Source organism: Danio rerio, chromosome 23, assembly GCF_049306965.1.
Source record: "Danio rerio strain Tuebingen ecotype United States chromosome 23, GRCz12tu, whole genome shotgun sequence".
NCBI lineage: Eukaryota > Metazoa > Chordata > Actinopteri > Cypriniformes > Danionidae > Danio > Danio rerio.
In genome coordinates this window covers 28,492,108-28,507,948 of record NC_133198.1, presented here as the reverse complement: position 1 = coordinate 28,507,948, position 15,841 = coordinate 28,492,108, and the positions used below count along the sequence as shown (strand labels likewise).

General features: G+C 33.2%; 1 protein-coding gene across 2 annotated transcripts in view; it reads left to right on the top strand.

Moving 5' to 3' along the window:
* lrp1ab (low density lipoprotein receptor-related protein 1Ab) overlaps positions 1–15,841 on the top strand; it is a 236,023-nt gene that overhangs the window by 123,290 nt on the left and 96,892 nt on the right. For both annotated transcript variants that reach the window (XM_005162219.5, XM_021469971.2), the window contains exons 9-20: positions 579–768; positions 1,388–1,531; positions 3,119–3,355; positions 3,439–3,619; positions 6,758–6,980; positions 8,483–8,672; positions 9,525–9,653; positions 9,773–9,913; positions 12,223–12,348; positions 12,763–12,879; positions 12,961–13,041; positions 13,124–13,291. In XM_005162219.5, coding sequence (XP_005162276.1) covers positions 579–768; positions 1,388–1,531; positions 3,119–3,355; positions 3,439–3,619; positions 6,758–6,980; positions 8,483–8,672; positions 9,525–9,653; positions 9,773–9,913; positions 12,223–12,348; positions 12,763–12,879; positions 12,961–13,041; positions 13,124–13,291 — 1,927 coding nt within the window. The remainder of the gene's footprint in view (positions 1–578; positions 769–1,387; positions 1,532–3,118; positions 3,356–3,438; positions 3,620–6,757; positions 6,981–8,482; positions 8,673–9,524; positions 9,654–9,772; positions 9,914–12,222; positions 12,349–12,762; positions 12,880–12,960; positions 13,042–13,123; positions 13,292–15,841) is intronic.

The following is a 15,841-nucleotide window of genomic DNA, read 5'->3' as shown; positions in this document are numbered from 1 at the left end:
GTCAATATTATTAGCCCCCTTAAGAAGTTCTATATTTTTTTGTTAATTGGCTACAGAATTAACTACTAACTTGCTTATTTAATCTAATTAACCTACGTAAACGCTTTAAGTTCCACTTTTAAGAAAATATTATGTTCTGTCTTCATGGCAAAGACCAAAGAAAATAGTTATTAGATATTTTTTATTAAAACTTATGTTTAAAAATGTGTCTCCTTTAAACAGCACTTGGGAATTAATTTGAAAAGATTTTAAATTTCAATCATTTTAACATCAACTGTATCATATCATGAATCAGTCAGTTAATAACACTGAAGATACAGAAACCAAATGTCTCAAAAGCAATCTAGAATTTTTCTGTTATGCATTAAAATATTCTATAAAAAAACGAAGCATGGATTTTAAATGCTTTGAATTGATTATTGAATTAAATTGTCATCATCAATAGTTTGAATTGGTTTAGTTCAGTTTATATTTATATATTTATTTCATTTTTATATGTGGTGTGGCAAACACTATGCTCTGCCATGTATTTAATTAATATATAAATTTTAATCTTTTAATTCTGCTTGTTTTGGCAGATTGAGCATCTGTATGGTTTAACAGTGTTTGAGAACTATCTGTATGCCACCAACTCTGACAACGCCAACATGCAACCCAAAACCAGCGTCATCAGAGTCAACCGATTCAACAGCTCTGACTTCCAGGTGGTCACGCGTGTGGATAAAGGTGGCGCTCTTCATGTTTACCACCAGAGACGCCAACCCACAGGTACAACACAAAAATGCTTTTTTTTTTCAATTTCTAAATTCAAAAATAGGGAAGCATTTCAAGCAGTCTATTCTGTATGTCATGTTTTTTATATTTGATTTTATTGAAAAGTTGGAATTTATTTATTTAAATTCAGCTTAATTTTTATTGCATTTTGGCACAGAATGTTCATAAATGGCAAAAATATTTGATCTTATTTGGCTACTTTTGGGCAAGGATGAAAATCTTCTTTCTGCTGATTGGTCAACCAAAAATCTGACCGTACAGTTCTACATAACAATTTTAAAAAACCTGTGTACACTTACATTTGTACAGGCTATTTTTTTTGTTTGTTTGTTTTTTTACAAATGCATTTAATGTCTTTCACAAAAATTAGACTGAATAATGGATGGATACAAATCGGCTTGACACACTCATTAAGATGTGTACTTTTCTGTACTTCTCCAACTGGCTCTTTTAGTGTCACATTAATTTATTTTATTAAATTTTTTAAACACGCTCTGTAATTTATTAAATACTGTAGTCAGAAAAATCCCAAAGATATTTAGCATTTTATTTACTGTGGTTTCTCCATTGGTTCCTTATGGCAAAATAATGTGTTCTGTCTGTTTTCATGCAGTGCGCAGTCACGCATGTGCTCTGGATCCGTTTGGGAAGCCTGGCGGATGCTCTGATATCTGCCTTCTGGCTAACAGCCACAAAACCCGAACCTGCCGCTGCCGCTCTGGCTTTAGCCTTGGCAGTGATGGAAAGTCCTGCAAGAGTGAGTAAAATGTCATTCTGTCCACCCTCAATTAGTTCCAAACACCATAACCTTGTATGCGTAGTTGACAAATAGGCAGTTTTTTTTTTTTTTTTTCTATTTATGTTTGAAGTCTGATGTTATAAAATGAAATATAAGAAGTCACTATCTTTATCAATTCTTTTAATGTGTTGGTGTTAAATTGTCCTACTTAAGTTAATATATTATATATTTTGCCGTTTTTATTTAAAAATGTTTATAACTTTTTTTATATTTCCTAAAGGATGTTCAATGGAACAAAAACATTTTCACAGTATTTCCTATCCTATTTTTTTCTTCTGGAGAAAACAGTTTCTACATTTTGTAAACAATTATGGGGTCAATATTAATAGCCCTCTTAAGATGCTCTATATTTTTTTTGTTTATTGTCCACAGAACCAACTACTAAACAACTCTTAATAATATAAAAATTGGGTGAGAGTGATTTCTCTTCATTGTTCTACACTTCTCTTCATATAGTGCTATTTATTTGAAATTAAATTATATATTTATATTAACAAAAATATTTTTATAATATGAAAATATTATACAAGAATAATATTTTTAATAATATAAAATTAAAGTAAAAAATATTCAAATAAAATAAATTAATTTTATTTTATTAATTTATTTTTTTAACCTGGTGGTCATTTTCAATAAATAGGCATGTCAAACCAAAGGACAACAGAACTTAACTTTATAGTGGTTCCAAAAAACAGTTAAGACTAAAACAGGTGCACGTTGTGGGTTTTTCACAGGGCTTCAGTCACAACTTAACACAGTCCTTGAACTAATTAAAGTGACTGCCATTTACAAAGATTGTAGTTTGTATGGTATTTATACTGTGAATTATTTGGCTTTTCTTATTTTTATTTTCTTATACTTGGTTTAGCAGTAATCAGATTGTTTTAAACCTGTTTTGCTCATCTATAAATGCCAATTTGCAATTGATGTATTATTTATTATTTATTTATTATTTAATTTATGTATTCATTTTCTTTCTTTTTTTGTCTCTTTTGTTTGTACTGTTCTTCACATTTGTATACTTGAGCAAATGTTAGTAAAAAAAAATAATAAAAAGATAGCCAATTCTAAAATTAGGCCTGAGGTGTTAATGATTTTATGATTCTCTTTTTAATTGATGCTTGAGACTGTCGTAGGACGGTTTTAAGATTTGACTCAAAAATGTAAAATATTTAGTAACATTGTAGTTTTTATAACAAGAGGTCCATGGAAGAGAAAGTAATGTTTAACTGTTTACTAAGTATTAAGTGATTCATTTATTCATTTTCATTTCGGCTTGGTCCGTTTATTAATCTGTGGTCACCACAGCGGAATGAACCACCAACTTTTCCAGCATATGTTGTACGCAGCGGATGCCCTTTCAGCCGCAACCTAACACTGGGAAAATATTAAGTGATGACAATACAAATTATATTTAATTTTGTCATGTGTGATGGTGAAAATGCAATGTCTCTTTAACAACCCATATATTATTGTTATATAACAGTATTATCCATTACAGCTATTTTATTTTTCCATTTATACTTTGTTATATATCCTATACAGAACCAGAGCATGAGCTGTTCCTGATCTATGGTAAAGGCCGGCCTGGAGTCATCCGTGGGATGGACATGCATTCTACTGTTTATGACGAGCACATCGTCCCCATTGAAAACCTGAATAACCCGAGAGCGCTGGACTTCCATGCAGAGACCGAATTCATCTATTTTGCTGATGCCACAAGCTACATCATCGGCAGGCAGAAGCTTGACGGCACTGAGAGAGACATCATCGTCAAAGATGGTGAGTGATGCTGGATGTTATTATTAGGTTGAATTTGATAGACAACTCCTCCACATCTCTTCTTGCACCTCTCTGCTCCACAGGTATTCACACAGTAGAAGGTATAGCTGTGGACTGGATGGGGCAAAACCTGTACTGGACTGATGATGGACCCAAAAAGACCATCAGTGTGGCCAAACTGGAGAAAGCCTCTCAAACACGCAAAACTCTCATTGAGGGCAAGATGACCCATCCGAGAGCCATAGTGGTGGACCCGTCTCATGGGTAAGACCTGATGTCACTGCTTAATTATATTAATTCTAATATTTTATTGGGTATAGGTTTTTTGCAACATTAGTAGGGATGGGTACCAAAACTTGGTACTTTTTCGATATCGGTGCTACATTATAAAAGACTGAAGTATCGATAAGCTCTGACGTTAACTTATAGTTGCATAATTGAACTGATCAACCTTTTCTAATTTGCTATATTTAATATTCGTCTGCACAGTTGGAAATCTCACATCATTATGCCAGCAGTCGATCACCTAAATTAGTAAAACATTAATAGTTAAATAAAACAAACATTTGGTTACAATGAAAACAGCATTTTTTCTGCAGTAGCCTAAATAAATCTTAAACATTAAAAATGCTTTTACATCAGCTGTATTTACAAATATAGCCTATGAATAGTCTAATTAATAAACTATGCTCATTAAAAAATTGTAAAAAAAATAAAAAAAACAGCTTATTTTTACATTGCAAGATGCTCCAAAACTGTATTAAAAACACAGTTAACTCCTAAAACACCATTAGCTCATTTGTGTGAATGCGTTAATAAAACAAAATCATAAACATTATGTCAGGGTTGGTGAGGGGAAATGGGGGAAAAAAGAGCGAGGACTCAAATGGAGGGAAATGGGAATGTATTAAATAATAAAAATAAAATAAAATGCAAATAAACTACCCCGAGGGGGAAAACATTAACAAAACAAATACATACACATACAAACAGGACTGGGCAGGCTGGCAAGGATGAGGACTGGAAACACGACAGGACTTCAAACAACGACATGTGATGACGAACTGGCAAAGGACAGCAAACATGAGGGGTTTATAAATTGTAGGAAATTAACACAAACAGATGAACATAATTAACTAATAACGGGTAAACAAGGAGGGTGGGACTAGACATAGACGGGAGAGAGCATGACACAAAGAGACAACACAAGCCATGCGCCCACATAAAACAAGACTAGAACACACAGCCAATGAGAGAACTCATTAACCGCGTATTCATAGCACCAAAAGCACGCGGTGCATGTAAACACGCACCACGTGCTAAACAACACACACTGAAGACTGAACGAAAGACACAAGTACACGATGAATGAAAACACTCACCGTGCACTCACACACGCAGCGTGCATGTTTCCTCCCAGCGCCAACGAAACTAAAACCAACTAGACTGAGACACTGGGAATGAAACACCACGCTGCAGACAGATGAAAACACAAACACGAGTACAAGAGCACGCGCGTCCGAGGCACGCAGAGCCCGCGCGGCTGCATCAAGCGGGAGTGCGCACACTCTGAGTACACCCACGTGGGCGCGCGCACACACAGAGACACACAATGACAGAGCTAGTGTCCGAGCTCTGCCACCAAGACCAGAATTTACAAGACCAGAGTGGCAGGACCCTGAAACATTATGTCATTTACTGCATTTTGCAATGCTAAGAGGGTATTTTCGACTGCAGGGATGCTTGGTTTGCACAATAAACCACGAAAGGTCCCGACTTCTGCCAGAAAAGGCAAACATGTTGATTTTTCTCCAGAAGAGTGGTTAAAAACTAATTCTTTTACAGGAAAATTATAATTTTTTTTTTTTACAATTACTGGTTTAATTTTATTTTACATAAAATATGTAATAATAAAATAAAGTCTTGTTAATTCTGTTCAATTTGTTTTTGTTTGTTTCATAAAAACACTAAAAAAAGTACCAATAAGAGAACAGTTAAAGTAACAAACTGATAAGTAGTATCAATAAAAGTACTAATACTGTCAAAACCTTAATGGTATTCATCCTTAAATATTAGCAAACCATTTTTACAATATTACACATGTATGTATATTCATCTATTTGTAAATATCTGATTCTAGTTAATAGTATATTATGCTCATAGTACACCCATTTGTAAATATTACCCATAGTTTTCTATAATTGCACTTTTAACTTAATACCTACAGTTGAAGTCAGAAGTAGTAGCTGTCCTGAATTATTAGCTCCCTGTTTATTTTTTTTCCACAATTTCTGTTTAACGGAGAGCAGATTTTTTTCAACACATATAAAATCATAATAGTTTTAATAACTCATCTCTAACATCTGATTTATTTCATCTTTGCCATCATGACAGTAAATATTATTTGACTAGAAATTTTTCAAGACACTTCTATACAGCTCAAAGTGACATTTAAAGGCTTAAGTAGGTTAATTAGGTTAACTAGGCAGGTTAGGGCAACAAGGCAAGTTGTGGGTAACGATGGTTTGTTCTGTAGGCTAATGAAAAAAATATGTTGCTTAATGGGGCTAATCATTTTGACCTTAAAATGGCTTTTAAAAAAATAAAAACGGCTTTTATTCTAGCCAAAATAAAATAAATAAGACTTTCTCAAGAAGAAAAAAACGTTATCAGACATACTGTGAAAATGTCTTTGCTCTGTTAAAAATCATTTGGGAAATATGTAAAAAAGAAAAAAAATTCAAAGGGGGGCTAATAATTCTGACTTCAACTGTATATCCTGCACTTGCGCTCCTGGTTAGACTTAAACTGTATTTCTTTTCTTTGTTCATGTGTAATGACAAAGTTGAATATAATTTAATTTAATCTAATCTGATGTGCTATTCTGTGATATTTTTAAGCTCTATAAATGTCACTTTAAAGGATTAATAAATAGTTTTTGAATTGTTCTGAGTGATTCAAGTAGATTCCACAATGATTCTGTGAATCTATTATTATTTTTCCAAGGTTAATTGCTCGTTCTAAATGGAGTTGGCCCAAAAATTACACTTTGGCTCTGTTTACACTGACAGTTAAATGTGACCCAATTCTGATTTTTTGCTCATATGTGAAACAGATCGGATCTGTTTTATGACCATGTAAACACACAAAAATGCATGCATTTGGATATTCAGAGATCGGTTTCAGGCCTCCTTCATATGTGAAAATAAGATATAAATCAGATATGTGACAATGCAACTATCATGTAAACAGATATATTTCAAACCTGTGGGAAGCACTGTATGTCAAAACTAATTTTTATTTTTATTTTGGATGTGATTAATCATGAGTATTTTTGCCTCAAAAGGGCCAAAAACGTTGTAAACAGATTTGTCTTCATGAATATTGTGGTTTTGTTTGCAGAATGATGTACTGGAGTGACTGGGAGGAGGAGCCTAAGGAGATGAATCGTGGTAGTATCAGGAAGGCATGGATGGATGGCTCAAATGCTGGTATACTGCTTACATCTAAAACTGTGCTCTGGCCCAATGGCCTCAGCCTGGACATCCAGCAGGGTCTTCTGTACTGGGTGGATGCATACTACGACCGAATCGAGATGGTGCTTCTCAACACTACAGAGCGCAGGGTGAGGAAACACACAAGCGTTTATGACATGACTTAATTCTGGAGAAATAATACTTACACTTTAGATGGGTAGAAACAAGAAAACCATTTTTTTATGTGTCAAATTGGCATGGGTGCTTAAAAGGATAGTTTACCCAAAAATAAAAATGTACTTACTGTTAACTTGCCTTTAAGTTGCTCCAATCCCTAATGAGTTTCTTTCTTTTGTTGAACACATTTGAAGAGTGTTGGTAGCTAAACAGTTGACGGTAATCATTGACTTTCCAAGTATTTTTATCTTACTATGGCAGTCAGTTGCAGCCAGTTTCTTACATTCGCAAAAAACGTAAAACACAAAAAATATGAATCCACTTGAGGGTTTGTAAATGGTAAATACAAGTTTAGTTGAAATATCCCTCTACTTTTTACATTTACATTTAAAAAGGATTTATTTATCAGAAATTATTAAATCTAGGTTAAAATAACCCATCAAAGTGATCCGAGTTCTTATTTATAGTTTGCATTTGTTTTTATTTAATTTATTTGTTTTGTTTTTATTATTTATCATTATTGTTTTTATTATTTGTTTTAGTTGTTTTGTATATAAATATTGTATATGTAGTTTTTTTCATTGTACATTTGTATTGCATATTTTCAGTCTTCTTGAAAGTACCTAATAGGGCTTGATTTTTCAGACATATGAATCCAGGCCTGAAAAGTACTTTAAAGCAAACATAGTTCCTTAAAAGTGCTTGAATTAAAATTTTATGGTTTTATTTCAACAATTGTACTGTGCTGCATTCAAAGGCTGAACGTAAAAACTATGAAATTCTTAATTTAAAAATCTTAAATTTCAATCTTATACATTTACTATGACGAATAATGCGTTTTATCAATACTTCAGAAACTGCATTTGAATACTGACAGAATAGAATTCAACTATATAAGTAATAAAGTTCTTTGAAAATTTCTTTGAAATGGTTGTTTAAAATGGTCAACATTTTTAAAAATGACATTCAAAACATCATCATTATGACATTTTAATGTAAATATTAGGTGTAAGTGAAATGTTAAGTGCAGGAAAGACTTTTATGGCACTGCATATGTTGGGGAATTACAAAGGTGCTTGATTGAAAATATCAGTGATTTAAAAAGTCCTTGAATTTAGTGTCCATGAAAGGGTGCGAACCCTATACTGTATTTTATAAATATTATATATTTTTAATGTGTTACATGAACTAATTATGTTAGATTATTGTTAGAAATGTTTTCTGAAGATATTTTTCCCTGGTGACTACCAACGATAATAAAATCTGTTTAAATTGTCTATACATTACTGTTCTTTTACGGCTAATGTTTATTTTGACAAGTAGCATGTTTGTATTTATATGGTTTTGTTTAACTATATTAATCTTTAATACATCACTTTTATCAGCTGTAATTTTAGCATCACCATATTCCTAAAAAAAAAAAAAAAAAAAATAATAATAATAATACTTAAATACAATTTTTCTCTTAATCCAGACGGTGTATGAAGGACAGGAGCTGAACCACCCATTCGGCCTGTGCCACCATAAGAACTTCCTGTTTTGGAACGAGTACCGCGGTGGAGGAATCTACAAGCTGGACCAGAACACCAAGAAAGCCACACTGTTACGCAATGAACGACCGCCAATCTATGAAATTCGCACCTATGATGCACAACAACAGCAAAGTACTGAACACCCTGAGCTTCTTTTTTTTTCTCCATAATTATTTGTATGAGTCATATGTAACATGCAAGCACAAGCTGGCAGATCCAACATAGACTTAATTATGCTGTTTTGCATGTTAACATGTCTGAACAGCTACATCATTTACATTTCTGGTCAATAGTTTGGCACCAGTACTTTTTATTTTATTTATTTATTTATTTATTTATTTATTTGTGTATTTATTTATTTATTATTATTATTATTATTTTTATTTTATTTGATGCTATTTTATTTAATTAAATTTTTTATTGTTAAGTCTCTTCTCATCACCAAGATTGTATACTTGTTCAAAAATACAAATACCATTCAGTAAAATATTGTGAAATCTTTTACATTTAACATGACTGTGTTTGATTCCTCTGATTTAAAGCTTAATTTAATTTACAATAAAATCTTGTGTGTCTACTGCCACTTTTAAGCAGCTTAATTTGGTCTTGGTGAATAAATTTAATACATTCTTTACTTTTTAAGTGGTGCTATTTCAGTTTTTGGACACTTTTTAATACAGATAATAAATGTTTTTTGAGCTCAGTTCATCTCACTATAATAATATCTAAAGGTTTGTGTGGGATTAAATTTAGCTTTATGTGACAGGAATAAAAATGACAATTTAAATCACATTCAGTAAGAAAACAGTTATATTAAATTGTAATAATAGTTTTTTATTTTGATCAAATAAATGCAGTTTTGGTGAGCAGAATGGGCATATTTTTAAGTAAGATTTAAAAGTCTTACTGATCCCAAACTTTTAAGCAAACAACTTAATTGATTCAATGTTTCACAGTTGTATTGTTTGTTTGTGATTTGTGCAGTTATAGGCTCTAATGTGTGTCGTGCTAATAATGGTGGCTGCAGCAGTTTGTGCCTTCTGACGCCCACCGGACGATCCTGCGCCTGTGCTGACGACCAGATACTAGACACAGACAACAAGACCTGCAGAGGTGGGTGTGCTTGGCTTTAAGTTACCACAAACACCCTGAAATGATTCGAAAAAGGCCTGCTGAGATTTGGTGGGATTCGGAGGTGTTTTATTTTTTTTTCGTTTGTTTGTTTTCTGCAGCAAATCCTTCCTACGTGCCTCCTCCTCAGTGCCAGCCTGGAGAGTTTGCCTGTAAGAATAACCGCTGTATTCAAGAGCGCTGGAAGTGTGATGGAGACAACGACTGTCTGGACAACAGCGATGAGACCCCCGATCTGTGCAGTTAGTGTGCTTTTGTCTCATTTTTTCTAAAATATATAATTTAAATAAACCCTTCAGAGGTTCGACGTTGGTAAAATGTTTAGATATATTTAAAAGTAGCCAATTTTTCTTTTCTTTTTTAAAAATAAATGCATGCATGTTGTTTAATTCTTTCGCAACAGCCATGTTCGGTGTCATTTGATCAATCAGAAATCCTTCAAATATCCTAATTTGATTCTCAGGAATGTAATTATTCTGTGGAATAGGTGATCAATTATTATGAGGATTTTTAAGGACTGTTTAAACAAACATGTTTTGGAAATATACAGTGCGTCCAGAAAGTATTCATAGCGCTTCACTTTTTTCCAAAAAAAAAAACACAGTCTTATTCCAAAATGGATTAAATTCAATTATTTCCTCAAAATCCTACACACAATACCCCATAATGACAATGTGAAAAAATATTTTTTGAAATTGTTGCAAATTTATTACAAATAAAAAACCTGAAGAATCACATGTACAGATTATTCACAGCCTTTGCCATCAAGCTCTAAATTAAGCTCAGGTACCTTCTGTTGCCACTAATTATTCTTGAGATGTTTCAGCAGCTTAATTAGAGTTCACCTGCTGTAAATTCAGTTGATTTGACATGATTTAAAAAGGCATACACCTGTCTATATAAGGTCTCGGGGTTGACACTGCATGTCAAAGCACAAACCAAGCATGAAGGTGATCAATAACCCGATGGTCAGGTCTGAGCTTCGGCGTTCTTCTATTGAGAGGAAAACCTTACAGAAGGAAAACCATCTGTGCAGCAATTTACCTATCAGGACTGCATGGTAGAGTGGCCAGATGGAAGCTACACCCCGCCTGGAATTTGCCAAAAAGTATCTGAAGGACTCTGACCATAAGAAGCAAAATTCTCTGGTCTTATGAGACTAAAATGGAACTCTTTGGAGTGAATGCTAGGCGCTACGTTTAGAGAAAACCAGGCACCGCTCATCACCAGGCTAATAGCATCCCTACAGTGAAGCATGGTGTTGGCATCTTCATGCTGTGGGGATGTTTTTCAGCAGCAGGAACTGGAAGACTAGTCAGGATAGAGGGAAAGATGAATGCAGCAATGTACAGACATCCTGAATGAAAACCTGCTTCAGAATGCTCTTGACCTCAGACTGGGGCGATGGTTCATCTTCCAGCAAAACAATGACCCAAAGCTGCCAAAATATCTATGAAGTGGCTTCACAACAACTGTGAATGTCCTTGAGTGGCCCAGCCAGAGGCCAGACCTAAATCCTATTGAACATCCCTGGAGTAATCTGAAAATGGTTGTACACGTCGCTTCCCATCCAACCTGATGGTGGAGGTACTGCAAAGAGGAATGGGCCAAAATTCCCAAAGACAGGTGTGCAAAGCTTGTGACATCATATTCAAAAGGACTTGAGGCTGTAATTGCTGCTAAAGGTGCATCAACAAAGTATTGAGCAAAGGCTGTGAATACTTTTGTACTGTACATGTGACTTTTCAGGTTTTTTTATTTTTAATAAATTTGCAACAATTAAAAAATAAAAAAAAATCACATGGTCATTATGGGGGATTGTGTGGAGAATTTTAAGGAAATAATTAATTTAATCCATTTTGGAATAAGACTGTAAGATAAAAATGTGGAAAAAGTCAAACATGAATGCTTTCCGGATGCACTGTAAATCTTTAAAGAGTACTACAGAAATGGACTGATACCATGAGGAGTGCAAATCCAACAAGAACCAACAATTAGACGAGACAAAGTTGAATTCTGTAAAAAATAGAAAAAGTAACCATTTAATTAATCTTAATGCTTTTGATTATTTGAATTTACAAAGAAAGAAACAAGATCATTATCTAAAAAAAATATTAAAATGTGTTTCCTAAAAAATGTAAAATAAAAAATCAACACGAGCATATTTGTATGTGCTCCGATCACTAGTTTCTGAAGTATAAATTTTTGAAACATAAATATGAGAAAAGAAAAAATATGGAAAGAAAATTTCCTTACCGCAAGGACTGAGAAATATTAGTATTTGCAGTTTGATTACATATGTGTAACTTTAACTATTCCAAATTTGAACGTGATGCAGTAATATGCATCTTTTATAAAGCTGCTTTTAAACAATAAGTATTATAAAAAAAATAGAATTATTATACAAATAAACTAGAATTGAACGTGTCAGAAAAAAAGCACAGATACTGCCTGAACATTGAAATAATTGTTTAATTCATGTATAGGTAATTAGTTTCTAACAATGCAAACCAAACATACAGAGTAAATAGCCCTGTTTGTGACGTTTCAGACCAGCACACTTGTCCTGCAGACCGCTTTAAGTGCCAGAATAACCGTTGTATCCCTCTGCGCTGGCTTTGTGATGGAGACAATGACTGTGGAAATGATGAAGACGAATCCAACAGCACGTGCTTGGGTAATGTGGAACTCCTTACCTACAGTATACTATAACAATTTTCGATAGCATTCTTTAATGCCTAATGCCGTCTAAATTTCTTAATTTTCCAGAGTTAAAACCTCAAAAATGAATCAGTGTTAACGATTTGAACTAGTATTAATGCTGAGGAAAAGCGATATTATATTGTTTCACATTTTCCAGTATCCAAATTTTGATACTTATTAATGATGATTTTTTGCTTTTTCAAATGAATGTGTGTTCACCTGGTCATGAAGTGAATCTAACATTTAATCGAATCAAATTTCATTGTGACTCGAATCGTTCAGAATTTACAAAAAACATTCAAATTGGAAACATATGAATCTTGATTGTATGTACCCAAAGATTCACACTCCCACCTGTAAATTGACTATGTTTTCTTGTGTCTTCCAGCACGCACATGTCCTTCTAACCAATACCCATGTGCTAGCGGTCGCTGTATCCCCGTCTCCTGGATGTGTGACCTGGATGATGATTGTGGAGATCGCTCTGATGAACCAGCATCCTGTGGTATGGCAATCTGAACCTCTTTTTTTGTCACCACACCATGCTGAGTTAGTGGTTTCCTTTATCTTTCTTTATTCTTTTCAGCGTATCCCACCTGTTACCCGCTCACTCAGTTCACCTGTGCCAATGGACGCTGCATTAATGTAAATTGGCGTTGCGATAACGGTGAGTTTACCATACCACTTAAAAGACTTTCATGTCCCAAGTACTTCACTAAAAATGGTTGTCCATGTGTGTGTTTGTTCAGATAATGACTGCGGGGATAACAGTGATGAAGCCGGCTGCAGTCACTCGTGCTCCAGTGTACAGTTTAAATGCAATAGCGGCCGCTGTATTCCAGAGTACTGGACCTGCGATGGCGACAACGACTGTGGAGATTACAGTGATGAGACTCACGCCAACTGTACTAATCAGGGTAGGCTTGGACATTCTCATTCCAAAGATTTTTCTTTTTAGATTTTGGGAAAAATTACTTCAATGTTGCCACTAAGAAACCATCAAATCTCACAGTTATCGAATGACCACTGTTTATATTTATATATATATTTTGTAGATTTTTTTTACTTTACTTTCAGAAGTTTTTATGAAATCATAACACCCAATAGTGTACATCATGTACTGTATATATGTTAACAAAATTATCTCAGTATTGTTTCCTGATAACAACTAGAACATGCACCAAAACACTAGTAAATAGGGTAACACTTTACGATAAGGTTCATTAGTTAATGCATTTACTAACATGAACTAATCATGAACAACACTTGTACAGCATTTATTAATCATAATTGAAAATTTACTAATGCAATATTTACATCCAAGTCCTAGCTGGTCAACATAAGTTAATGCACCTTGAGTTAACATGAACTAAAAATGAACAACTGTATTTTCATTAACTAACGTTAACTAACATGAACATATATAGCAGTAAATGTATTGTTCATTGTTTGTTCATGTTAGTAAATACATTAACTAATGAACCTTATTGTAAAGTGTGACCGTAAATAGTACAGCAGTTGTACAGCACCTTCAAAAAACTCAGCCAAACTAATAGAATACGAAACAAAATAGAATGACATAAAAAAGAAAGGAGAAAAAAATTATTACTGAAAAGAAAATAATTAGTGACATTATTAGCATATACATCTAAGGAAGGGGTCCCATGTTTTATCATGCATCTTCTGTTTGCTAAATCTAGAGAAACGTAACCTCTCCAGCTTGAGGGCAGAAAGTATTTCAGCTAACCATTTCAAAAAAAAAACTTAAAGGTGTCGTGGATCACTCTCTTGGCCAGCACCATGCCAAAAATAATTTTGTAGATTTGTTTTCATTTTATAAACTGTGTAAAATAGTAAGGATGCTCCGATCAAGATTTTTGCCGCTGATACTGTGTACTGATTCCTTGTCATGGGGATCGGCCGATACTGAGTACAGATTCTGATTCATCAAGCTTTTTTATAACTTTGTCATTGCATAAGTACAATTACCCTTTAAGTATGTGATCTTGCCTTACCTAAGATAAAAAATTATGGCCCAGTTTCACAAACAGGGCTTAGATTAAGCCAGGACTAGGCCTTCGTTAAATTAGGCTATTTAAGCCAAATTTATAAAAATGGCCTTGGAAAAATATATTATTGGTGTGCACCTGGTGAAAAAAATGACACTGATGTATTTTAAGACATCTCACCGCAAGTTATTTTGACTTGAGAAAGCTCAAACATGTAATTTAATATTGACTAGCCTTAAACCTTGTTTGTGAAACCGGGGGTAAGGATGTTGCATACATGTAATGGTCAGAAGCAGCTTTACAAAAAAAAAGAAAAATTACTAACGATGCAGGTTGGAAACATTGCTCATGTGTTGCATTTGCCCTGCTGATGCATAACCCGAGTGTGCATGTGCATCTACTTCTGCTTGTAAACTTGTAAACAAACACTTGAGATCTTCCAGATCAACAAGTACCGATCTAGTAAAAAAATGTGATTATCGGCCAATACCTATCTCTGGCTGATTGATCAGAGCATCCCTTGTAAAAATTACTTTAAAGTATGTTTTTTGACAATTTATAAAAGTTAAGAATTAATAAAATAAGTAACTAATACATAAAATAATACAATTAAACAAACATTGTTGAACGAGTTTTGTTATTTTCTAATAGCAAATATCAATTGTAAAATAGCAAATAGAAATCGAATTTAATTTGATAAAAATAAAGAATCAATCCACTTGGGAAACTTAGTTTAATTTTACTTATATGATAAGTGTACACTTTTGATTGGAAAATGAAAAATAACATAATTGGTTTCTTAATTTTTTTTTATTTAAGAAAATTTGAAAAAAAAGTAAAAGTAAGTAAACCAATTCTGTTATTTTTTTTTTACTGAAATAACAGAATAGTTTTACAAAAAAATCTAAACATATATTATTCCCAACAACTCACCATAAAAAAAATTAAATTACAATTCCGAAAAAAGAAATTATTAGAAAAATGGAAAATGCTTAAAAAATAAATACAATTTAAAAAAGCATAGTGTCAATTACTGTGTGTATAAAATATATTTTAAATCATTAACATTTAGAAAAAACCCACGTACAAAGTACGTGCATCAATAAAATAAAGTTATGAACTTAATCCACAGATACTTATACAAAATGCTTAATTAAATTTCTTTGCAATTAAACACCCTAAAGCTTAGATTTATAGTCTGTAGAAGTACTCAGAAAATTCTTAGCAATCCTTTACTAATCTTGTTTTCTTTTGGAAAATATAATTGTTATTTATTCAAGTTTCATTATTAATTTGATAAATTGAATTATCATTTTTACATTTATAAACCCAAATAGAAAAGGTGAGAAATGCCTTTAAATATATGTTTTTTCTTTTTAGACCCTTTTCACATTTCTATGTTTTTCAGTAGTGGAAGGCATCATGGTCGGGTAAATGTAGAGTTCAGTGAATGGGAGA